At 41.3% G+C, this 26,218-nt stretch overlaps 1 protein-coding gene across 1 annotated transcript in view; it reads left to right on the top strand.

Moving 5' to 3' along the window:
* Nucleotides 1-1,380: 1,380 nt before the first annotated feature.
* Nucleotides 1,381-26,218, top strand: part of LOC138821316 (radixin) — a 64,036-nt gene continuing 39,198 nt past the window's right edge. The window contains exons 1-5 of the mRNA XM_070013455.1: nucleotides 1,381-1,573; nucleotides 16,081-16,159; nucleotides 18,206-18,289; nucleotides 23,978-24,073; nucleotides 24,853-25,127. Of these exons, the coding sequence (XP_069869556.1) occupies nucleotides 16,148-16,159; nucleotides 18,206-18,289; nucleotides 23,978-24,073; nucleotides 24,853-25,127 (467 nt within the window). The 5' untranslated portion in view covers nucleotides 1,381-1,573; nucleotides 16,081-16,147. The remainder of the gene's footprint in view (nucleotides 1,574-16,080; nucleotides 16,160-18,205; nucleotides 18,290-23,977; nucleotides 24,074-24,852; nucleotides 25,128-26,218) is intronic.

The raw sequence follows: 26,218 nt of genomic DNA, 5'->3' as shown, positions 1-26,218 counted from the left end.
CATTTCTGGCTTTTTCTGTTTATGTGGTACTGAGAAATCAAACCCGGGGCTCCATGTATGCCAGGCAACCGCTCTACCACATTCCCAGCCCCCGCCCCCTCATTTTTTTCATTAGTGTTACTAATGTCTGGCTAATAGACTGTTTCGGAATTCAATTTGATTATTTTTAATCCCTGAACAATCTCTTTATCATTGAACAATTATCTGGAAAATTCTTGCACTTCCAGAAGGAAAGAGCCTGAAGGAATCTTTGGGTGGTCTGAGCGATTATGTGGTCTTAAGAACCACATAAACCTGTCTGGTTATGCCTCGGTGGCAAAGCACACCTGGTTCCCATCCTTGAGGAATTTGCCATCTAAAGGCTTCGCAGCTTAACCCTCAAGTCTCGCGGGGCCTTTAATTGCTCTGGGGAGGCCTTGGAGGGCGTAGGTGGTAAACTCACTGGAGAGGAAGCTTCGTGAGGGGAGTCAAGAGAGAGAACCAGAACGAGCCCCCGTAGTTCCGTCTCTCGCAGAAGCTCAGGAAGGAGGTGACTTATTTGTTCTATAAAAGTGAAGTACACTCTTTTGAGTTTTATTTGAATTCCGAGTCGATTCGCCCAGAGATACCACGTCAGGCAATCGCCCAGCAAGGACGCCAGAGCAAATCTAGTTTTGAACTCTTGGCCCTTCGGAGGCTGCGATCAAGTGTTACCCCGCATCCCAGCGCCCAGCACCGAGGCCTAAAAACAAAACCTTTAGAACGGACCCCCCCCCCCCCCCGATCGGGAGTTGCAGCCACTTGAGGGTTTGGGGAGCAAAGTTAACAAGAAAACGCAAGCTTCATCTAGTGGCTTAAAAACTGCCCCCCAAAAAACGTTCCCCGTCGGCACAGCGAAGTTGCTCGGGGAGGGGCCCCCCGTGTCTCCAGCCCAGGCCCGCCGGGGAACCCCGCCGCTCTCCTCCCGGGAAGCGCCCCGGGCGGCTCCGCTGGCGCCCGCGGGAGTTTCAAGTTTCCACGGCGGGCCGGGGAAGGGGAGGGCAGGGGCTGCGCTTCCCGCCGCCGCAGGCTTCGCTGGCGCGGGGTCGTCTCGGCCGCAGGACGCGCTCGTTCGTCGTCCACCTCCCCCCCGACGACCTACCCCGTAGTCCCTCACCTCGGGGTTCCCTCACCCCGCCCCTCGGAACCTCACGCTTCGCGGCCTGAGGCGGCGGCCTCCGCCCCGCGTGAGCGCGCGCACGCGCGCGCGCACAGACTGTGGCGGCGCCGGGGCCCCGGGCCGACCCCGCCCTGACGGCGGCCGCGGCGTTGGCGCTCAAGGCCCGGGCGCCAGGCCCGTTGGCCGGCAGGGGGAGGCGGGGGGCGCGGGGCGGCCCCGCCTTTCCCCCTGAGGAGGCGCCGGGCGGCCATATTGCCGAGCTGTCTGCGGCGGCGGTGGCGGCGGCGCCTGCTCCTTCCTCCCGGGCGGCCGAGCGCTCGCACCACCGTCTCGCTCGCTTCGTTGCCGTCCCTCCCGCCCTCGCTGCCGGCAGCCGCGACGCCCCGCGCTCCGCCTCAGCCACTCGGCGGCGGGGCAGGACCCGCTCACTCTCGGGTAAGCCTCCGGAGCCGTCCCTTCCCCCACTCGCGTTCGCGCGCTCCGCCGGAGACACTGAGCCGGCGGCGGCCGCAAGTTGCCCCGCGCGGCGCGGGGCCTTGACGCGCCCCAGCCGGGAGTCGCCATGGCCGACGGCCTGCGAAGACGCGCGGGAAGCGCGAGGCTCCCCGGCCCGGAGATGCCCCGCGCGGCCCCGCGTCTGCGTCCGGCCTCGGCGGCGGCCCCGCGCCGGGTTCCGTTCCGGGGCCGCCGCCGGGCCTGAGCTCGGGCGGGCGTTGGCCGAACTCCCCCCCCCCCCCTTCCTCCGACCGGCAGTCTGAAAGTGGGGTGTCGGGTTACCCGACCGCGAGCGTGCGTGCGTGCGTGCGTTGCGGGGTTTGGGGTGCAGGCCTCGGCTCACTCCCCTCAACCCCGGGTCCTGGCCGTCGGCGCTACCTGCTGCAGCAGCCGGCCAGGGGGGATGCGGGCGGCGGCCGGGCCCGGGAACTTTTCCTTGGCTGCTTCTACCCGTCCGGTCCTGAGTCTTTAAGAAGCCCACCGAGAAGTTGGCCAAGGGGGTGTCACCGACGGACCCCCCCCCACTTTTCCTGGAAGGGTTCCGAACTCCACGCGCGCGAGCCAGCTGGGAGCGCGGGGCCGGGTGGGCGGGCGGGCGGGCTGCTTCCCCGGGCACGTCGGGGCCTGCGCGGCTGGCCTGGGGCCGGAAACGTGCGCGGTGGGGTTTTCTTCTCCTTTTTGGTCTGGTTTGCCGCCCCCCCCTACCCCCCCCCCCCCCGCTCCCCGGCCCATCTCCACTCGCCTATGGATGAGATCGTACATCAAAGTATATGTTTTGAGATACCAGTGAGATGTCTTTGTGTTTTGGGGGAGATGTTGGGGCGTAGCGTGGAGTCCCCCCCCCCCCCCAGCCCGGGCTGTCCGGGGGCACACAGGACCGGGCAGGATGTAAATACAAAAGCTTCCGATAATAAAGGTTTATTGGATACACGAGGACTGGGACACAGACATTGTAAGCTATTGTTGACTGAGCGTACTTTTTCGTTTTAGAACACTAAATACTCCTTTCCCCCCCCTAGGATGGACAGAACTCGGGATGAACAATTGCCCTGTTCGTTTTTGTTGGATAAATAATAGTTTAATCCCTTTGCCCGCAGCAAAAGAGCAAAATTAGATTTGAGAAAAGGCTACCACTTTGGGGTTGCAGGTCCTTTTTTTTTTTTTTTGAAAGATGAGAATTTGTGTGTGTGTGTTACTTTTCGCCAGGGTGCATATATCTTCGAGGGTGACCATGCTTTTGAATTATGACAACATGTAGAGTTACTCCTCTTGAAGTTAATAGTGTACTGTAAAAAGGATTTCATTGACTTTGTTTCTCTGCCTCCTCACTTTAAAATGTATTTTGGAACTTAAGCAGCTGGTAAACTGTTAGTAAGGAAGGAATAGACATTGAGGTGCTTTAGAGGTTTTTTTAATGAGCTAGGATTTGATGATGGCACTTGGAAATGTTAGATTCTTGCTTTTTTGAGACGTTGTTGTTAGAGCCGATATCCTATAGTCACACACATGAGTTTGTAGGAGAGTCTCAAAAGTGTTTGTGGAAAGACGTAATTAATGTCCATATCGGGAAAATCGTTGCATTTGTTGTCCCCCCCTTTTTTTTCATTTTTTAAATTGTTATAACTTAACTGGAAATGAAGTTATTTTCTCTGTGATGCTAAGAAACGACAAGTTTGGCTGTGCTTTTCCTCTCTGCTAATTGTCAGTAGCCCTGGGGATGAGAACAACGGTTTTTTGTTTATTGCTTCACCAGTCCCAAGAGCAGAATTGGATTTTTTTTTTTAATTATTCACTGTTTATCTTTGGCAAGCTGTTGAGGCAGAAGTCTTTGTGTTTTTACTTTCAGTTCTAAAATCTTTTAATATATCCAACTGTACATTCTGTGTACAGAGTCTGAAGTGTTGAACGATGTTGCTGAGTTTTAATCCATTTTACAAGGTAATGCTGCTTTTTAACCAGTGCTACTTAGTGGGAGCAAATTTGAACCAATATTAGCCAAAGATTAAAGCCTAGGACAATAGGTGCGGAGCAGGCTGGAGGGTAGAGCCCATGCGGGAGAATTTCATCATTTTGCTGTGAATTTGGAAGTCTAGGATGTCACCTGATGGCTCCTCCCACAGCATTGGTGGGTGCTAGTTTACTCTGATGGGACCTCTGGGTATAGCATTTGGTGGAGCTGGATTGGGTTTCTATAGGCTCCACTCTTACAAGGTTATTTTAAGTTTCCTGGTGTTAGTGGTCACTGCTGGCTCTTCTGGGAACCTCCCTGACTTCTGGAGCCAGGAGGTAAGCATCCTCATTTCTTTGGTGGTAGAGGTGCCCCTTCTCACCTCAGAGAGTTCTCTCTCAACCTGTTTTAGAGAAACCTCACCTGGCCTCTTCATTTCTTAAGTTCCTGATTTATTATTTCTCTTTCTGTCTGTCCTATTTCTTTCTTTTTATTACTGGGGATTTAACTCAGGACTTGATACTTGTCAGGCAAGTGCCGTAGGTCTTGAACCACACCCCAATTTAATTTTAGGTTTTTGTTGTTCTGTTTTTGGTGAGGGTCTCTTGCTAACTTTACCAGTGTTGGCCTCAAACTTCTGTCATCTGCCTTCTGAGTAGCTGAGATCATAGATCTAGGCTACCAACCCCAGCCCTAGTTCCTGGTATATTTTTTAATGTTTATATTGAATTACATTTAAAACCATTTTTAAAAAGCAGAGTACATTTTTGGCATAGCTATGTTATATCTTCCCAGTTGAATATATCTTTGTAATTACATTTAGAAAGATGAAAAGGAAAAGGTAAAAGTTCTTTTTATTGCCAGAACTCCTGGTTATATTTTTTAAAAATAAGTTAGCAATTCCTAGTTTATAGAAAATGCCAGTACTTGCACAAGTATAAGCATCGTTTTAATCCTTCACTTGGGATCTTAAAGTTGGTTAAGATTACCTTGTTATTCAAATGTTCATCGTTCTATTAAAATTATGCAATTTTCTATGGTAATTCTCACAAGTGTTTGTGTAAATGCTTGTGCAGATTTTCTTGAAAGTGGAGGTGAAGCTCATTTTTTTCTTTTCTAGAGTTTGGTGTGTAACTGACAATTTAATAGTCATATGATAGGTATCTTAACTGGAAACTCTTTAGACAGGAATAGTGAACTGTATACTTCTTATTTCAGTATTCTGTTTAATAGTGAACACTAGAGTCAGCTTCCTGGAAGGGATAGTTTCATTCAGGTAGGCTGTTGTGTAAGACACCCCCTGCCTCACTTATACCAATCCTTGCATAACTGCTTAGTTTTTCTATAAATGTTACAAGTATATAGATTCTATAAACAAAGTAACTTTATATCAGGTGATACAATGATAAAGAAATAGTGCCAGGTGTGGTGGCAGGTCTTGAGTTCAAGACCAGCCTGGGCTGCTGCATAGTGTGACTCCATCTCAAAAAAAAAATGCTAGTTACTACTCTTCATAATTCATATCCATATAAAATAGTGAGTTGATCTATTTGAGAAGATGGTTTCTATTACCCGTTTAGAGCGGGGGGGGGGGGGCAGGCTAACTATGGACAGTGGATTGAATCCGCTGTTTATTTTTGTAATTGAAGTTTTATTGGCACATGTACATGACATTCATTTGTATATCACCCATGGCTGCTTTTGAGCTTGGTGAAAGGCCCTTATGACTAACAAAATGTGAAGTTGTTACAATGTGTCCCTGAAAAAGGGAGCTAATCCTTGGCTAGAAAAAAAAAATCCTTCAAAAAGATACTGTTAGCCACAGTGTCAAAGGAGGAGGTGCTGTATTTGCTAGGATGATAGAATTTATAAAATTAGTAAATTGAGTAATGGAGACATTCCCCTCCCCCAGTTTAGTTAGTTTGTAGGCTTTCAAGACCGTAATGTTTCTTTTATTTGTGAAAAGTTAAAGTCAGATAGGATTAGCTGCAAGTGAGTTTGTGAGCAGTTTTCAGTTTTGAGCCTTTACATTATTTTAAGATGTTTTAGCTGCAAATAACAGAAAATAATCTAACTAGCTTAGCCAATGAGGAAATTTAATATCTTACATAATAAAGTTCAGAGGCTCAGGAAAGACTCAATAGTGACTCCCATTCTCCTTCCAAAATAGTTGTTGCAAGGACTAGCATCTCATCCAGATAGTATCCAGAAGAATGAGTGAAACATCTGCCTGAGTGGTGCCCTCTTCCTCTCATTGCCAGGCTTAAGCATACTTCTTATCTCGCCAGTCACTGGCACAGTTAATTGACTTAACCCTTTCTTCTATTTCTGCTCCCATTACTTTTCCTTAGTCATATAGTAAAAGTCTTGAATTCTTCCCTCAAACCAAATGAGATTAAAGATAGATCTGTTACACATAATCATACATTATTTAGTACCAACATGTGAGTTTACATTCTTGGGCACAAAATTGTGGAAGGATAAACACTAATTTCTATATAAATACTTGGTAGGATAGGGTTCCTGGGCTATAATGTAGCCTCTTGGCTGTTTTTGTAAGTAAGGTTTCATTTGAACATATTATAGCTCATTTGTTTACTCAGTAGCAAAGTAGTTTCAACAAAAATGTACAAAACCTAAAATATTTGCCTTCCTGTCCTTTACAGAAAGTTTGGTCACCCCTGTTTCAAAGAACCAGTCCTAGCCAGGCAGTTGTTATCACGTGCCAAGTAGTCTCTGCATTGGAGGATGGAAAGATGCTTAGTTTTTGAGGAGTCTACACTACAGTGAAGAGACAGGCACTGTATTACGTGTGTGAAAAAAAAATATCCTGATGCCATTGTAGTGGCATAAAGGGAAATGGAGGACATAGGAAGTCTCACTAAAGACCATTATGGAATGTGTAGGATGTGTTAAACTTTGTTAGCGCTTTTGATATTTAAATTGCTTATATAAGTTCTGAGCTTAGAAAAGCTCGAGAAACAGTTTGGTTATTAAGCAGAGGTTTGACTACCATAAATCAAATCAGTACACATGACAATTATAGTCATTAATTGTGTCAGATTACCTGGCCTTCAGATTTACCTTGGTTGTTAAATTAACTGAGACTGAAACCATTTTGGATAGGGATGATAAATGCGTTTGTTGTTTGTTCTTGTTTTCTGTTAGTTTAGTCATTTTATAGCATTAAAGTGAAGGGAAGTATTATCCTTGACAGTAAGTAGAAAAGTTACAATGAGTATTACATGGAGGCTTAATTCATCAACAAAAGAACAAACATTTGAGACACACCTGAGGCACCATTTCAGTTTCTCAGAAGGGGGATTTGATATCACAAAGTAGAAGATTAGTGGTTTTTGTGGTAGGACTGCCTGATTGGCTGCATGAGAAATGTCTAATTTTAAAGATATTTAAGAAATGTCCAAAAATCAGCTACTGCTGTATAATATTGGGTGCCTCAGAACATATACAGTGTAGAACTGTCAAATAAGTCAGTTTGAAGTGAACTGAACTTAAGTCAATTTGAGTCTTTGTTTCTGTGGGGAGTGGGTGTGTGTGTGTGTGTGTGTGTGTGTGTGTGTGTGTGTGTGTGTGTGTGTGTGTGTGTGTGTGTGTGTGTGTGTGTGTGTGTGTGTGTGTGTGTGTGTGTCTGTCTGTCTGTCTGTCTTTCGTTCTTTGTTTCTGTGAGGAGTGGTGGGTTTGTGTATGTGTCCATGTGTCCGCGTGCACGTCTGCATGCGCGTGCGCCTGTTAGTCGGGCCTGGGTACTTTCCCTGTGCTCTTCAGCTCAAGGTGAGCGCTCTACTGCTTGAGCCACAGCACCACTTCCCTAAGTCTTTGGTTCTTTACTGCTGCATAGATGACTTACATATACCTGTCTTTGTCTTACTGTTTTTAAGCATCTATTAAATGAATTTTTTGGGGGGGGGGTTCAGTTGTGGGGCCTGAACTCTGGACCTGGGCGCTGTCCCTCAGCTCTTCAGCTCAAGGCTAGCTAGCGCTCTACCATTTGCTCCACAGCGCCACTTCTGGCTTTCTTCTTTTTGCTTATGTGGTGCTGAGGAATCAAACCCAGGGCCTCATGCATGCAAGGCAAGCACTCTACCACTGAGCCACCTTCCCAGCCCCTATTAAATGAATTTTTAATGTTGTCATAAGTGTAAAAATGAAGGAGTTGAAGTGGATTTAACTTTCTTTTTAGCGCTTAAAGTTAATAATTACAAATGGCAATGTATCTTTCTACTTACTTTAAGAAAAATACAGATATTCTTGAAAATTTACAAAACTTTCACAAGAGAATCTATATTCAATGTTTCAGTTTACTGTTGTAGTTCTGCAAGTTTTAGAAACTTCCTTTGTGCTTTCATTTTCTCAAAAATGTTAAATATTTCATTTTCTTGACAATATCCTTAAAACAGAGATTACTTCTACATGAGCCAGTACTAAATATCTTACTTAAGAGTTGCCCATCACCCTTCCCAGAAATCTACCTCTTTAAAGATGATCATACCAGCTAATAATGTACACTTAGGACATCTCTAAGAGTTCGTTTTTTAAAAAAATTAATCTTCAAATAATTGTATGGGGGGGTAGTTAACTTGCCCATTTATGTGTCCAATGTAAGGAAGTCTTTAACGTGCTGCTTCTCAACGAATACCAGGTGAGAAAAGCAGAATAGGCTAGTCGGAAAGCTTAGGACTGGGCTTGAGGAGCATTCTGACTTTCAAGTAGGAGAAATTTGCAGGAGGAGGGAGGCAGTTCCTGTATAGATAAGGTGATACAGCCCCATGTCTATAGGGTGAGCCTTCTATACATGCTGAGAGTTTGGGCTCTTTGTTCCTGGAAATCAAACTATGTAGGTAAAATGTATTGTTATTATTGATATTAATCTGAGCTAAAATAGAATCAACTTACCTCTTGTGTTTTTAAAAAGTTACTTCTTGTGTTTATATTTATATATATGTAATATATATATTTCATCACAAATATAAGTAGCCAAGGCATTAACAGAATTTCTAGACATTTTTATAATAAAGTTTCAAAATAACATTTGTAGTCATCATCTCTTACAGATTTAGGCATTACATTTACTAGTAGATACTGTTAAAGCATTAATTTGGAAGCAACACATATAGCATATTTTTAAAAAATCTTGATAATTGTGATCTAATATAGTTGGTTTCCTTTTGTAATTTTGTGTTCTATGCATTTATTTTATGCACTTAAAATACTTCAAAAAAACTTTTCTAAACCATGTGCTGATGCCTCACACCTGTAATCCTACCTACCCAGGAAGCTGAGATCTGAGGATTGAGGTTCGAAGCCAGCCCAGGCAAGAAAGTCTGTGAGACTTAGTTTTATCTCTAATAAACTACTTAGAAAAAGCCAGAAGTAGTGCTATGGCTCTAGTGGTAGAGCACTAGCCTTGAGCACAGAGAGGCTCAGGGATAGTGCCCAGGCCCTGAGTTCAAGCCCTAGGACTGGCAAAAAACAAACAAACAAAAACAAAACAAAAAAAAAACCACTCAAAACAAAAAAATGACACTTTTCTAGTAGGAGAAGATTCCTAAGCTTCCCCAGAGTTTTCCAACCAGGGGGAAAAAGTGAGCTAGTACTTTTGTCAGTGCCCTTACTGCTTATTCATTTAATTTATACTTTAGGATTTTTTTTTTCTCAGAAGTTGATGGAGACTACATTGGTGTTCTGAGGCCATTCCAATGTCAAAAGTTGGAGACAATTGAAGTTAGGCTTGGGGAAAAATACAGCTAAAAGTCTTCTTAGGAAGCCCGGTATAAATTGATGGAGAGGGTATGGGTAGCCTAAGTCACTCTTGCAGCTCATTGTTGAGAATCTGCTGTGCCACTGAGGCAGAGCCCCTACGTGAAGCTGCTCCAGGGTTTGAGGAAGCTGAGGCTCTTTTAGGGCCAAGAAGAGAATTTTTTTTTATACTGATATGTTTTAACATAAGCCATTGTGTCTGCATCCATACCGTCAACATGGCAAAGTCTGGAAATGGGAGACAGCATGTTGGCAGCATTTCCTGAGACCACTGGCTGGTATGGTGCTGCCACAGTGGCAGCTCATCACTACTCTTGGTGTCCCTGTGGGGCAGGGCAGGGCAGGGCAGGGCAGGACCGCTGTCAGGAAGGAACTTAGGGGCCAGGGGTGTAGCTCAAGTAGCCTGGGTGTAGCCTGCCCACTGACTCCAGTACTGTCCACTCCCCTCTCAGGGGTAGGGAAAATTAAGAAAATTTAATTCATCTTAAATTAAGAAACTCTAGAAAATTAAGAGTTGGAGAATGGAGTAATTTTTTTCTCTTTTGTGAGGGAACAGGTGAAATATATAAACATTTGTTGTACAAACATCTTTGAAATGTAATAGCTCAGGCAAATTATGTAGTATTTAAGACGACACAACATGAAATTGGCTTCAGATTAAAGGTGTACTTTGAGACATGTCTTGGTTTCTTAACTTTGCATGTGATATTTTATAAATTATTCTGAACATTAAATTGGCTCACACCTACTTTGTGTGGGATAGAAAGGGGTTGAACTCAGGGCCTGGAGAGTCCCTTATCTTTTTTGCTCAAAGCTAGTATTCTCCAACGTGAGCCACAGCTGGTTAATTGGAGATAACAGTCTCACAGATTTTCTTGCCTGGGCTAGCTTTGAACTGTGATCATCAGATCTCAGTCTACTGAGCTCAGGTGAGCCACTGGTGCCAGGCTCAAATTTATGTTTCAGTTACATTTATATATAGCTTTGTTTTAGAAAATTTGAGGTAGAATTCTTGCACATATAAGATATTGGTAGCAATATATAAATAGTTCAGTGTGATATAGTTTTGAAATTGTCATTTGTTAGAAACTTAAGAATCAAACACTTATTATACTAAATGCTCTTTCTCTACATCTAAATATCCTTTAGAACAGCATCTGTTTTTACCTAGTTGTAAGGAGTTAGATTCTGCCTTCCCAGTTAGCCTCACCTTTGTCCTTATGTACAAAAACAAAACACCTGACAACAGTCCCTCTGGAGTATGGTATCTATCATGCTATCTGTCACATAGTTTTAATCATTGGCTATTGTAAAGGATTACTGCCAAGAAGATTATACTAGATTTCTTTTTTTTTCATTTTTATTTCCCTGAGGGTTTATTCCAGAAGCAAAATTTCATGTTCAAAAAAGCTTTGAGCTTTTGTTACATATTAGCAGCTTTCTTCCTAGAAATAGGGTCCCAATTTATGTTAACATCAGTGATATTTACCCAATTGCTTATCAACAGTCTGCAACGTTGATTGGCATATGTAATGCTTAATTTCCTAGTGTAGTGAAGACTTTAACTGAGTGCAGTGTTAAGTATTTTGCATAGCAACTTTATTATGACTGTTGTGTTTTTTTGCTATTATGGTATTATAATTTTGATACTTTATTCTGCTTATAAAGGATTTAAAATATTTACCTGCTTTCATAAACTATATACTACCTTTACTTACAGTAGTCCTTCAAATCTAGATTGTGGAGGGGCTGTATTGGGTTTGAACCCAGAGCCTAGTACTCATTTTGTTTGCTTGGTAGTGGTCTTTACCACCATGCTTCCAGTGCTGCATTTTTTTTTTGGGTGGGGGGCGCAGTTACTGGGGCTTGAACTCATATCCTAGACATTGTCCCTTAGCTTTATTCACTGAAGGCTGGGGCTCTATTACTTGAGGCCACAGTTCCACTTAGGGCTTTTTGGTGGTAAATTGGAAATAAGAGTCTCATGGACTTTCCTTCCACAGAAAGGGCTAGCTTGAAGCATGATTCTCAGATCTCAGCCTTCTGAATTAGCTAAAATTATAGTAGTGCTCTACCACTTGAGCTACAGCCCTACCTCCTGCTTTTTGGTGGTTAAATGGAGATAAGAGTCCCTTAGACTTAACTGCCCAGTCTGGCTTTCAACCTTGATCCTTAGATCTCAGTCTCCTGAGTAGCTAGGATTAAGGGCATGAACCACCAGTGCTCAGCTGAATATTTTTTAGAAGCTTCATTGTGAAGGCCTGGACAGTATTGCAAATGTGTAAGAGGGTCTAAATAAAATAGTTTATGGAATGTGAGGTGGAGCAAATAGTATTATATCTAACGCAATGTTTTATAAAATCACGATCTTAGTTAAGTTTGCTAACATGTGTTATTAGTGAACATTAATATTTTCTCACTGATTAGTGAAATTATTATATATTTAGATTTACTTTATACCTTATAATGAGTTACTGTTTACCTTATAATTTAGTTCATGGCTTCTCTTTTGGTAGGAGGACAATACTGGGATTTGAACTTGAACCCAGACTTTTTTTTGTGGCTCATGTGGTCCCTGAGCTCTTTTTGCTCAAGGCTAGTGCTCTACCATTTAGAGCCACAGTGCCACTCCAATTTTCTGGTGGTTAGTTGGAGATGAGAGGCTCATGGACTTTTCTTCCCACAGTCCTCAGATCTCAGCCTCCTGAGTAGCTAGGATTATAGGTGTGAGCCACCAGTGCCCAGCTTCTTTTCTGTTTTTATTTTTCAGAGTCCTACATTTTCTCCAGAACTAGCTTTGGACCCTGATCCTTTCATTCTTCCCCTTCTAAATAGCTGGGATTAAAAGTGTGAGCCATTATATGGTCAATGTATATAGCTATTGAGTTATTGTGATCCTCTGCTAGGACTATCCTAGACATATACTAATTATTACAAATGGGGTAAATCATGGAGCCTATAGTTTCTTTGGGTCTGGCTTCATTTAATAAGGTTTTTTTCTATCTTAACATTTCCTTACAAATGGGGCGAGCATTCTTTCTGATAGAAGCATCGAATTTGATTGTATGTGTGTATTACATTTTCTTGATCCATTCATCTACTGAGTGAAATGAACTCCAAGATAAGGAAATGGGGTTTTTGTTTTTAATGTACTGTATGAAGTTCTTTTTTTCTTTTGTATTTCTTTTTCCTTTTGTTTATCCCTTGTTGTCAATGGTTTTGATTTTGGTACACTGTCTTGTATATGCATTTATCTGATTTGGGGAAGGGAAGGGTAACACAATGGTGAGACAAAGGACAAAGGGTGAACCAATAGAACAGCTGTATAAGACACTGTGTTGAAAATGAACTTTACAACTTGGGCGGGGAGGAAGTGGGGGAAAAATGAGGGGTGGGATTAACAACATTCAACAAGAAATATACTCATTACCTTACATAACTGTAACCCCTCTGTATATCACTTTTAGAGTAAAATTATTTTTTTTTTTTTAAAGTGGGAGCCACCATGCTGGCCAATTGGTTTTTCTTTTTCTTTTCCCTTTTCTTGGAGGGAAGAGGTGTAAAGGGGTTAGGTATCATCACTTGAACAGCTAAAGTGGTATTCATTTTAGTTATTTTTATGCATTTTAGTTATTTTTCGGTTCAGAGCATAGTTTTTCTATCACTGGCCTTGCATCTCAATAAGTTTTGTATAGCTAGAATTACAGATACATAGCAGGCCCAGGTTGTTTGTTGAGATTAAATCTCTCACTTTTTTGCCTGGGCTGACCTCAAATCCTTATTTTACAGCCTCTGCCTCCTAAGTAGCTGTCATTACAGGCATGTGTTCCCACATCAGGCCTCAAGTTTATGATCTTAGTGGACAAGTTATTAAGGAAAGATAGTGGAGTTTACTTAGGTAAACTTTATAATTTTTAGGGAATAAGACATAAAACAATAAACGAGTCAAGGTACTAGTGAAAGCAATGAAATAACAAGAAAAAAAATAACAGACTTCTGGCAAGATTAACCAAAAAAAAGGCAGATAAAATTTAATAGTATTAGGAATAAAAAGGGCCATAACTTCACATCTGATAATATTTCTTAGAATTTTTATATTTCTATCAATAGCTTTCTGGAAATATGTAATAATGTGCAGCCTTGAAGAACTGCAGATTTGGTCTGCTATAGGGATTAAAGTGTTTGGGCCTTTGTATACTTGAAAAAAATCTTCTAGACAGTGAGCAAGCAAAGTTAGCAAACAAGTAGAAATGCCATGTGGGGATTACTGGCTGATAAGCCCATGTGAAAAGCAGTTACTTTGGAGATGGTGTTAGTCAAGAATGAGATGATGAGATCTGAAGTAAGGCATTGGCCATTGGCATGGTAAGCAGCATAGAAAAATTCATGGGAACTATGCTTAGGTTATAACGGTGTTTGTGGTGAGGGGTAGACTCAAAACAGGTTGGGAAAAGGCAGGGTTGAAATTCTTACCAAATTTCATTGCTCATGACTCAGACTACAAAAATCTCAGGAGGGATTTTTTCTTTTTTTTGGTCGGTGGTGGGGCTTGAACTCTGGGCTTGGGCACTGTCCCTGTGCTCTTCAGCTCAAGGTGAGCACTCTACCACTTGAGCCACAGCTGCACTTCCAGTTTTCTAGTGGTTTATCGGAGATAAGAGTCTCACAGACTGGGCTGGGAAGGTGGCTTAGTGGTAGAGTGCTTGCCTTCTATGCATGAGGCCCTGGGTTCAATTCCTCAGCACCACATAAGCAGAAAAAGCTGGAAGTGGCACTGGCTCAAGTGGTAGAGCGCTTGCCTAGAGCTGAAGGACAGAGCCTAGGCCCAGAGGTCAGGCCCCACAACTGACAAAAAGAAAAGAAAAGAGTCTCACAGACTTCCTGCCTGGGCTGGCTTTGAACCATGATCCTCAGATCTCAGCCTCCTGAGTAGCTAGGATTATAGGTGTGAGCCACCGATGCCCGGCTGTCTAAGGGATTTATGGGCACATGTGTTAGTGGAATTTGGGGCCTGACCTCAATTCAGATATTCAGTTAATCAATTCCACTGTAACAAGTAGTTTCTTGGCAGATATATCACCTAAGTCTATTTTTAAATAACTTAAATTGTATTACCAGTAGTAAATTTTAAATTGGAATGCTAATCTCTTTTCTGTATTGGTAATGATGATTAAGAATTTTTGATTTTCTGGTATGTTTATCAAGAAGGGAAACACTAGTTTTTTTTTTCTTTTGGGGTGGAACAGCACTGGGGTTTGAACTCAGAGCCTCATATTCTTAGGCAGGTGCTCTGATTTGAGCCACATCCAGCATACCTTTTTGCTTTCTTCTATTTCTTTATTACTTGGATTTGAATTCAGGGCCTGGGTGATGTCCCTTACCTTTTTTGCTCAAGGCTGGTGCTCTACCACTTGAGCCATAGCTCCACTTCTGGCTTTTTGCTAGTTAATTGAAGATGAGTCCATGATTTTCCTGCCCCAGCTGGCTTTGAATATGAGTTCTGTGAGCTCAGCCTTCTGAGTAGCTAGGTGCCGTTGGCACCTGGCTTGCTTTACTTTTTGGGTAAGATCTCATGTGTTCGTCTGGGGCTAGCCTGAACTGCAGTCCTATCTATTGCTTCCTGTGTAGCTGGAATCACAGGCAGACACCAGCACACTGCTTTATTGCGTGTGGGGGAAGTGGGGAGGCAGGTGTCTTAGGCTGGACTAGCTTTGAGCCTTGAGCCTCCTGATACCTGCCTCTCTAGTAGTTGGGATGGCAGGCATGCACCACTACATGTTACCCAGCTTTTGGTTGTCGTCGTCCTCCACCCCCCCCCTCCCCGGGGACCACCCTCAGACTTTGATCATCCTGTGTACTTCCCGACAGCCAGGATTGCAGCCGGCAATGTCACACCTAATTTTTGTATTTTTTAGGATCTCACTGTGTAATTCAGGCTGGCCTTGTGATTGCCCTATAGCCCAGACTAGCCTCTAAATCTTGATTCTCTTGTCTCAGTCTAAGTATTAAATCCAGCAAAATACTTCTTACTAAGAACATTTACTCTAAGACAACATAATGGGTCTCCTTTGCTAAGGTTTACTGCCTTAGGAAGAAAAGAAAAAATTCTAATGGTCTTAAAGGCAATTCTAAATTTTGGAAAAGGCACTGGCTTGCTGGTGTATAGCATGCAGGTTGTTAATGAGCTACAGTTTATAGCTGTTTTATACACCCTAGGTAAATAAGCTACATACAAATTTACTCTAATTTTCAAGAGAAAAGGAATTGCTTTGTAAAACGTCTTATTTAGACATTACATTGGTCACAATTTCCTTTTGTCTTTCACAGGATAGGAAAAAGGTTGAAAACTATTCCTTAGATTCTGAATCCACTTACCTTCTTTTTTTTCCATCTCTTCCTTGCTGGATTGGGTCCAGGCATGAACCTGGCTCCCAGAGGCAGTCTTGGCTCCTGCAGTCATGTGTCCTTGTCTGTAATTAAATGAAAACTTTCAATAAGTCAGCATGCTTTGTATTGCATGTGAGATATGTGGTATTTAAAATGTATTTCAACTTTTTAGGGAACACAAATAGAAGACACTGAAAATAAGTATTAAAATGAGTTGGTTTTTACTTTATTCTAAACAAGTTTGGCTAAAAAAATGATAATTAGGCCTTTTCAAAAACGCTTATGGAAATGCTTATATGAAAAGGTAACAAGTTATCTTTTCTTTCTTTAACAGGTAAAAGTTTTGTTTTTATAGAATTGAAGAATTTTTATTTAAGGGAAGTAACAGAAAGAGAAGGAAAATGCCGAAACCAGTAAGTATATCTCATTACTTTGACACTTCTTGCCTGCCTGCCTGTCTTTCTTTCTTTTTGCCAGTCTTGTCTTGAACTCAGGGCCAGGCCCTTGTCCCTGAGCTTCTTTTGCTCAAGCTTCTTTTGCACTCTACTACTTGCGCCACAGTGCCACTTCTAGCTTTTTCTGTGTGTGTGGTACTGAGGTATGGAACCCAGGGCTTCATACATGCTAGGCAAGCACTCTGCCACAAATCATATTCCTAGCCGAATACTACCTTCTTAATAAGGTGTTCTTAAGTTTTCTCTGGAACTCTCTGGGAGGGTTCATGGAAGAAAAATTCACTGCTCTGACTAGTCCTTAGGTTATCATGGCTGAACCATGCCTTCATGGGCAGTGAGCACCAGTCATGGCAGCTTTGCAGCTAAGGTTGCACATCATGGCATGGAGGTCAGAGCTTCAGTCCTTATCCTGGCCGTGCTGTTTAATCTGGATGACCTTTGTTAATTTAGTCCAACTTGCTCAACTCTTAATTTCTTATGAGAAATGATGATAGAATCATTTAATTTATGGAGTGTAGTGAGGATTAGAAGATTCTGGTACACATTCAATGCTCAGTGTCAGTGCTCTATAAATGGTAGCATATTCTTCAGAAATGATCATGAGGGCTCCAGAGGGCTCATGTTCTTAGTTTTCTCATTCTCGCTGTGATAGTACTAACACTGATAATACTGGTCTGATGACTTTCGCCTATGGTAAATGTTCTTCATCTAAAAAAGAACACAGTGTTTTCTTCAATAATATTCCTTCTGGGGGCTGGGAAGGTGGCTCAGTGGTAGAGTGCTTGCCTCGCATATATGAGGCCCTGGGTTCGATTCCTCAGCACCACATAAGCAAAAAGAAAAAAAGCCAGAAGTGGCGCTGTGGCTCAAGTGGTAGAGTGCTAGCCTTGAGCTGAAGAGCTGAGGGACAGCGCCCAGGCCCAGAGTTCAGGCCCCATGACCGGACCCAAAAAAAAAAAAATATATATATATATATATAATAATAATATTCCTACTGGCCAACTTTTTTTAATTCAAGGCTGGACTTGAATTCACAATCCTCCAGCCTCAGCCTTCTGAATGCTGGGATTGAAATTACAAACATAAGTCAACATGCATGACTCAAGTATGTTTTTAAAGAAAATTGTTGGTTGTAGTTGTCAGAATTTTCTGGCATGAGTTTCACTTCAGAATGACTTCAAAGTCTCAGCAGGTAACATAATGTGTGTTGTTGGGGAACAAGAGGAATAGAAAAGACAAAGATCAGAAAGAATTTATAGCATAGTGTGAAAAAGAAAGTAACAGTATGAAATCAGTGTATAAAGGCTTTTTTTTAGCTAATGAGGAAATATATATTAAAACTACAGTGAGCTGCCATGCTATACTCTGGGGATGGGAGGGGACAACAATTAATGACTCGTATTAGTGCAGGAAAGGATGCCAGATATCTTTAATTCTCTGCTAGTCGGAATTTGAAAGTTTACAAGTACTTTGGAAAATTCCTTGCCATTGTAATTAAGTAAAGAATTTAAATTTTTATATGCAGTTGGATATCAGGTATGTGTGTTATTTACAAATTAAAAATTATGGAAGAAACTACTTTTAACATATTAATAGCCAATAATATGTTATCCTTAAACTTTTAGGTTAGAATATAGCCAACCTTCTTTACCTATTCACTCTAATTTAAACAAAAAAAAAGAAAGAAACTCTACCTTTTCAAAGTACACCACCTAGAGAAAATCAATTTGGTTTAGTCAGTTAATTTGTTTTTGTTTTCTTTGTTTGTACCAGTACTGGGGCTTGAACTCTGGGTCCAGGTGCTGTCCCTTTGCTGTGCCCTTATCTGGCACTTCTACCATTTGAGCCATAGCTTCACTTGTGGCTTTTTTGTGGTTAATTGGAGATAAGAATTGAACTGTGATCCTCAGATGTCAGCCTCCTGAGCAACTAACGGCTTTTCTCATGTCTACTACTTCACAAGTGTATTTCATCTAACGATTGTCTCTTATGATTGTATTTCAGATCAATGTGAGAGTAACTACAATGGATGCTGAGCTGGAATTTGCCATTCAGCCCAATACGACGGGCAAACAACTTTTTGACCAGGTAGCACTCTGTCATGAATTTGTGGTCTGACACGTGGTATGCATGTGCTCCTTTCTGCTTCCTGTCCATTCATCACCCAACAATGTAGCACCTGGAATTTTTCACAGTAATTAGATATTTTGAATAGCTCTAGGGATATTCTTTTTCTCATTCCTACATTTGTTGTTTTTTTGAAAACTAATTTTTAAAACTCTTGCCTAAAATCATAAAAATTCTACATGTGATACCCAAGGCAAATACACATTGTATAGACATAATTATCTCAGATGTCCTATCTTTAGGTGAAAACGTTCCAAAATCCTTTCCTTAGCTTTTTGAAATGTATTGTGCATTATTGTTAACTTTAGTCCTGCTACAGTGCTGTAACATACCAGAATATTTTATTCCTCCCTAACTATAACTGACTACCTCAGTGGTAACAACTGACTGACTGTACCTCCTGCTTTAGCCCCTGATGACCCACCATTCTCATCTCAACTTTAATGAGACCAATGCTTTTAAACTCCAAAATGAATGAGATCATGCAGTACTTGCCTTTCTGTGTTTGGCTTATTTCACTTAACATAATACCCTGTTGTCACAGGATGGGACTTTTTTTTTTTTGTTTTCGGTTAGTAGTAGAGCTTGAACTCAGGGCCTGGGCAATGTTCCTAAATTTTTGTGCTCAAGGCTAGCACTCTACCACTTGAGCCAGACCTCTACCACTGGCTTTTTTGGTGGTTAATTGGAGATGAGAGTCTCCAGTTAACTGGGCTGGCTTTGAAACTACAGTCCCCAGATCTCAGCCTTCTAAGTAGCTAGGATTACAAGTGTGAACCACTGGCAGCTAGGATGAGACTTTAATAAAAAGAATCAAAAAGTATTAGTCATCGCTATGAAAATTATTATAATGGTGACCAATTGAATGCAAAGACATTTAACCTAGCCTTTGAATAAAATAGGTCAAGAACTTAGACTCTGGATAGCAGAAACACAGAAGAGGACACACAGCAAGGAGAGATAGCTAACAGCTTGGGCACTGTCCCTGAGCCTCTTTGTGCTCAAAACTAGCAGTCTATCACTTGAGCCATAGCGCCACTTCTAGTTTTTGAGTGGTTAATTGGAGATAAGAGTCTCACTGGGCTTTTCTGCCCTGGCTGGCTTCAAACCGAGATCTTCAGATTTTAGCCTCCTGGGTAGCTAGGATTACAGGCATGAGCCACCAGAGCCTGGCTAGAAAAGAATTTTAAAGCTGGGTCCCAGTGGCTTGTACCTCTAATCATAGTTACTTAGAAAATGAGATCTAAGGATAATGATTCAAAGCCAAGCCCAGGCAGGAAAGTTAATGAGATTCTTAGATCCAGTTAACCATGAAAAAAGCTGGAAATAGAGCTGTGGCTCAAGTGTTAGATAACCGAGGCCCTGACTTCAAGCCCCAGGACCAACACATACAAAAAATTTTTTGAGGGGCTGGGAAGGTGGGTCAGTGGTAGAGCGCTTGCCTTGCATGCCTGCGGCCCTGTGTCATAGGCTATTTATTTATTTATTTATTTATTTATTTATTTATTTATTTATTTATTTATTTATTTATTTGTCAGTCGTGGGGCTTGAACTCTAGGCCTGGGTGCTGTCTCTCAGCTCTTCAGCTTAAGTCTAGTGCTCTCCCACTTGAGCCACATTGCTACTTCTGGTTTTCTGGTAGTTTATTAGAGATAAGAGTCTCATGGACTTTCCTGCCTGGGCTGGCTTTGAACCGTGAGCCTCAGCTCAGGTCTCAGCCTCCTGAGTAGCTAGGATTACAGGTGTGAGCCACCAGGCACCTGGCCTTTATTTTATTTTTTATAGCAAAGGTAGTGGTTGCTACTTAAAACTACCTCTAAGGTTTCTGGCTTAATTTGAAACTGTTTTAGTATTCTAAAATTTAAGCTCACGTAATGCGGTGTTTTAGGTCATCAAGTTTTACTGAGAAAAGGAAGAAACTGGTGCTCAGAGGTCAAATGAGGAGAAGAGAGGAAGATGAAGTATCTTACAGGAGATTAGAGGGAAGATAACCTTTTCACAGACTTCACACACAGGAGTGGAGAGCTATAGTGGATGGTCAGGTGTCAAGAGGTGAAGAAGACACACACTGTGAGGAGAGGAAGGTGATGTGTCTCCCAGGAGACATAGGGAGGATAACCTTTCCAAAGACTTCACACAGGAGTGGGGGAGCCACAGTCTATGGTCTTTTGAACTTCATCTTAAGTAGAGTGTTTCTAGCATTATACCAATAAATAACAGCTTATATGTCAGCCCAGAGTGATCTAACATCTGATGAAATTTTAAAATTCCTTTCAGGGTGTAATTAGCTAATTAATGAAGTCTGGAAGCCCTGATAAGGCCTTTTTGGAAGATACAAGGCTGTGTAGGGGCATGTGCACATGTACATGCACACTTACTTGTAAAGTGATATCATGAGCAGATCAGCTATCTGCACCATACCTGGTGGACTACTATCAACCAGGGTTAATTCTTTCAGGCCCCTTTGTTTGTAAACATTTGTGCATGTATACATCATCTATATGCATGTTATATATAGGATTATTTTCTTACTTTGGTAGTACTGAGGTTTGAACTTTGGTTCTCAAGATTGCTAGGCAGGCACTTTATTTTGGTTTTAGGTCTTTTTCAAAAAGTTTTTAGTTATTTTTCTCCATTTTTTTTACCTGGAGCCTGTTTGGACCACAATGCCTGCCATGTAGCTAGGAACACAGGCATGTTCCATCATTTGTTGAGATGGGATCTTGCTAACTTTTGGTACATACTGGCCTCGAACTGCGATCCTTCATCTCTACCACCTCAGTACCTAGGATTATAGGCATATACCAGCTTGAATTAGTTTTGACTACTGAGGAAAAGAAGCTTATTTGTTGGAAGAGATCCTGTGACTGATGTGATAGAGCACTAGCCTTGAGTAAAAAAAAGCTTCCCAGGTCCTGAGTTCAAGTCCCAGGATTGGCCAAAAAAACAAAGAAAAGAAAAGAAAAGCTCATTTGTTGCAATGGTGTCTTGAAAGCATGAACTCTTGAGCTATATATATCACCTTTAGTAATCTCAGCTGTAGCTGATTGACTTTGCCTCATTTTACTATTTTGTACAATTTACATGATAACATTACTTTTTCCAAAGCCAATTGTGAGAATCCATGTAAAATACATTGAATAGTATTTGATTGTTCTATAATTAATAGTGTAAGTTATTGAGGATTTTCGTCTGTTTTAGACTATTCTCAGCAATTCTCAGCCACAGTTCAGTTTCTTAACTATTTCCCTTGAGCCCAAATGCAAGAATTTGTGAGCAGGCTTTATTTACCTTGGGTGTGTGAGTATGTGGGATAAGCTAGCACATAGGTTTGTTCAGGTGAGACAGGAACAGACTAAGTCCTCAAGAGTTCATAGCTGTGGAGGTCCACATGTTATGAAATTCCACTTTTTTTTCACAGTATTGGGGAGTGAATTTAGTCTCTGTACACCTTGAGCCATGGCCTCCAGGTCTTTTTGTTTAGTTTGTTTTTCCAGTAGGGTAACCAGCTTTGGATGGTAATCCTCCAATCTCTGACACCCAAATAGCTATGATTACAGGTGTAAACCAACGTGCCTGTCCTGTTTTTAAGATAGGGTCTCTAGCTTTTTCCCTTACTTAGTCTGACTCCTGAATAGCTGGGTTTATAAATAATTGCAGTTGGTTAGATTGAAGCTAGCTCCTGTGTGTTGGGGGTTCTCATATTAAGTGCATCTTGACCTTTTATTTGACTCTCCCTTTATTAGCTTCATGTAGCTTTTACCTGGAGGATTAAAATACAAAGTATTCATGCACCAAGGAGTCCACAAGAAAATGTTAGGGTATATGAAGTAATAAAATGTTTTTATCACCTAAAATCCTTTAAAAAATATATGCTTTGTAGTTTATTAGCTTGTTTGTTTATGTTTTATAAGTGAATATACATGTAGTTATGTGCCAGCAGTTATACTTTAAACTATGTCATGAGAAATTTCTAATTGGACCTAGAAGTAGGAAAAAAGCACGGGGGAGCTAAGGGCTGTTGGGGAATTTCCTAGCTGAGCTCGCTGGCCCCTCCTGCTCCTCTTTCCCTTGTGCCTGCTGGGGCTAGCCTTGGGGCTGGGGCAAAGCTGGGCAGTTGCTTGGCCCCACTTTCATATGCTCTGGGCTATCACAGGCAGTGCTGAGCTTCAGAGTTGGCTGGGGCTTGGCTTGGACGGCTTCCATTTGCTAACATGAAGTTACTCACTTGACTGTCCATATGAAACCTCTCAGTGTTTAAAACTGGTTAGCTTTTATATCACGAATCTTTATGTTCTGTAGTCTCCAGAAATGAACATTTAGTGTATTTTAGCATAGTTTGCTTTTTTTATATTGTCTGTATACATTATTTCAGTGAAAATTTTAAAAATAAACAGAATGCTTTACTTTGCTATTTGAAACCAAAGTCCTATAATATTTTATCTTAAAAAAGAAACCAGGGGCTGGGAAGGTGGCTCAGTGGTAGAGCGCTTGCCTTGCATGCCTGAGGCCCTGAGTTTGATTCCTCAGCACCACATAAGCAAAAAGAAAAAAAAAGCTGGAAGTGGCGCTGTGGCTCAAGTGGTAGAGGGCTCGCCTTGAGCTGAAGAGCTGAGGGACAGCACCCAGGCCCAGAGTTCAAGTCCCACGACTGGACCCCCCCCCCCCCCCCAAAAAAAAAAGAAAGAAACCAAGAGCCAGGCACTGGTGATTCATAGGCCCAGAGTTCAAGTCTGGCAAAGAAAAAAGGAAACCCAGAATGTTTTATTTTAAAGAGAGAGAGAGAGAGAGAGAGAGAGAGTGTGTGTGTGTGAAAGAGTTTGTGTGTATGTTGTTGTTCGTTATTGTTGTTTGTTCCTTTTGACAAGTGGTTTTGGTTAAGTGTGGGGTAGTTCTGAGGATCCTAGTTTACTATAGCACTTTATGTAGAGTGCCTCCCCCACAGGCCAGTGAGAATTATTTGAGATGTGAATATTTAAGTGCATTTTAAAATAGTAATTTCTGTCCTTAAGTGTTAGACAGTGAAAGACAGAAAATAGATCACTGATCGCTGCCATCAGTGGTGTCAGGACAGACAGGTGTCCTATATCAGTAGAAACTCCAGGACCATCAGGGAATGAGTAAGTAGTGAGAACAATGAACACTTTTTACAGTAGGCATATTAGTTGAACGAGGCTTTGAAGAGTAGATTATTGTACATGTGATAAAAAGTACAGGAGGAACATTTTGTGCTAGGGACAAAAACATAACTGGAGATAAAAGGTGAAAGTTACAGCATGTTCCAAGATGGAGTTCTTGCTCAGTACAGGTAGAATATTGGATACATGAGATTTACCACCCAGATAGGCTTTGCCCCAAATACAAGGCACAAATAGGGTGAATAGAAACAGGAGTGCAGGATTATGACACTGTTTTTACTTTAGGACTTTGTACTTGTTGAAGAGATTCGAGAGCAAGTCAAGTAAGGAACACAGAAAATCTGGATTTCAGGTTTTAGAAATGTTCTTTGAATATGTTAAATTTAGAAAAGGCCTTTTCTGTAGCAAAGGAATATGCCTCAATCTGTGTAGTATTCTTTGCAATAGTGTCTGGTGTCACCTAGTTACAATGTGGATGTTGAACTGAATAATTTATTTATTTATTTTTTAGGTGGTGAAAACAGTTGGTTTGCGCGAGGTCTGGTTTTTTGGGCTGCAGTATGTAGACAGCAAAGGTTATTCTACATGGCTTAAACTGAATAAAAAGGTAAAATGTATAATAAAATTAAACTAATAATAAAGTTAATTTATCATAATCATGAATTTGTCCTGGAAAGTAAAAGGGCTGATTTCAAGCCCTCCTTTACAATTCTCTGTCTCTCCTCTCTTGTGCCAGTATTGAAGATTCAATTTGACTAAAGGCCCTCTGGCTTTTTTGCTCAAAGCTATGCTTTACCACTTGGGCCATACCTTAACTTCTGGCTTTTTGCTTGTTAATTGGAGATAAAAGTCTCATAGACTTTCCTGCCCCGGTTAGCTTCAAACATTGATTCTCATCTCAGCCTCCTAAATAGGATTATAGGCATGAGCCACTAGCACTGGGCACAGTCTCTCTTAAGCTTTACCAGTGTCATGTCCTTAAATTCATTTAGGCACCATCAGCTTTCATCTTAGAAAAGTGACATTCTCACTTTTTTCTAGTTGGAAAATTTAGCATGTAAGAGAAAGTATTTAAAATAGGTATGTTGGTGTAATTAAGTAACTGACGCAGGATTATGAAGAGAGGTTTTCGGTTAGGTTCCTCAGTGGGATCTGTGATTATAAGTAGTCATTATTTAGAACTTTAACATAGGAATTTAGAATCTTTTATTTCATGTCTCATTTTCACCCAAAAAAGAATTCAGTGTGACTAGAAAAATATGAATTACTTATTATGGGGAGATTTCATTTTTAGTTTCACACCATATTCCAGACCTACCCCCCTCTACCCCCTTTCTTTCCATACATTAATTTTTTTTCTGATTATACTTGAAATTATTATTCTAGGTAACACAACAAGATGTTAAAAAAGAGAATCCTTTGCAATTCAAGTTTAGAGCTAAATTCTTTCCTGAAGATGTTTCTGAAGAATTAATCCAAGAAATAACGCAGAGACTTTTCTTCTTGCAAGTTAAAGAAGCCATCTTGAATGATGAGATATATTGCCCACCAGAAACTGCCGTTCTTTTGGCTTCCTATGCTGTCCAAGCCAAATATGGAGATTACAATAAGGAGATTCACAAATCAGGTTACCTGGCTAATGACAGACTCCTACCCCAGCGGTAAGTGGAATGTGTCTTCATGTTATAGTCTGTTTATTAAATGCATTTTGGGATCTTAAAACTGCCAGTTAGACTAAATAAACTTAACAGTCATGACTTAGCTGCTTACTTATATTTATGTGCTCTTCTCTATTTCCGTAGGATAGGCAGTAAAAGAGACTCTACAATTTGCGCTTGAAGGAAGGGTGTGTAAATGGTTGCCACTTGGTAATATTCCAGCACAGGCAGATCAGTGCTTAATAACTGTTTTGAGAATAAGTGTCAGGCTGTGTTTCTTTCACAGTAGGTGTTTAGGTTTATGAAAAGGCTCTCAGGTAGGCTTCAGACTCCTCATTGGTGCTGTCATCATAGTGCAATACTGTCAATACCCTGTGCATAGCACAGGGGAAGTCAGTGACAGGACACTGAGCCTTCTACCTGCATTCTTCCCTCTGCTAGTTATGTGACATAGATGTGCAACCCAAAGTATTTGATCCTATCTAAATCTGTAAAATGGGGATAATAATTCTGTCCCACCTATGATCTCGTCTTGCCCATGCCTAGTTTATAAATACACCTCATGGTTTAGTTTTAACTGTAAGGCATGGTACAAGTGTTTGGTTATTTGATATTTAGAAAATGCAACATCAAATAATGCTTTCCAGCACCCTGATTTTTAATTTTTAGCGTACACTCTTAATACTAGAAAGTGTATTTAGATCTTTTCTTTCAGAACCTAGAGAGAGGGTCTGCTGTTCCCCATATAGAAAACCTGGATGAAAATCTAGTATTCTACAGAATTTAGTTTCTGGTAATATGGACAATGAACTCTGCCACATAATATTACTTCTTTCTGAAAAGAGCTAGGTTTGCGTAGTTTTCTGTGCTAGGTTCTGTCTTGGTGTGGTAGCTAGTTGGTAATACTTTTTATCAAGGAAAAGAACATACAAATTTGAAAGGAGGGCAGACTCAGTTTTGATACTACCAAGTTTGAAATATATAAGAGAAATTTAGTATTTAGAGCAGTGTGTACTTTATTAAAAGTTTTGAGATTAATCAGCAAATAGGAGGTGGTGAATGCATGGGAATGAAGAATGATTTGAAGTAGATGT

This window comes from Dipodomys merriami, unplaced genomic scaffold (assembly GCF_024711535.1).
Source record: "Dipodomys merriami isolate MVZ:Mamm:240054 unplaced genomic scaffold, mDipMer1.0.p SCAF_91, whole genome shotgun sequence".
Lineage (NCBI taxonomy): Eukaryota > Metazoa > Chordata > Mammalia > Rodentia > Heteromyidae > Dipodomys > Dipodomys merriami.
This window is presented reverse-complemented; position numbering and strand designations above follow the sequence as displayed.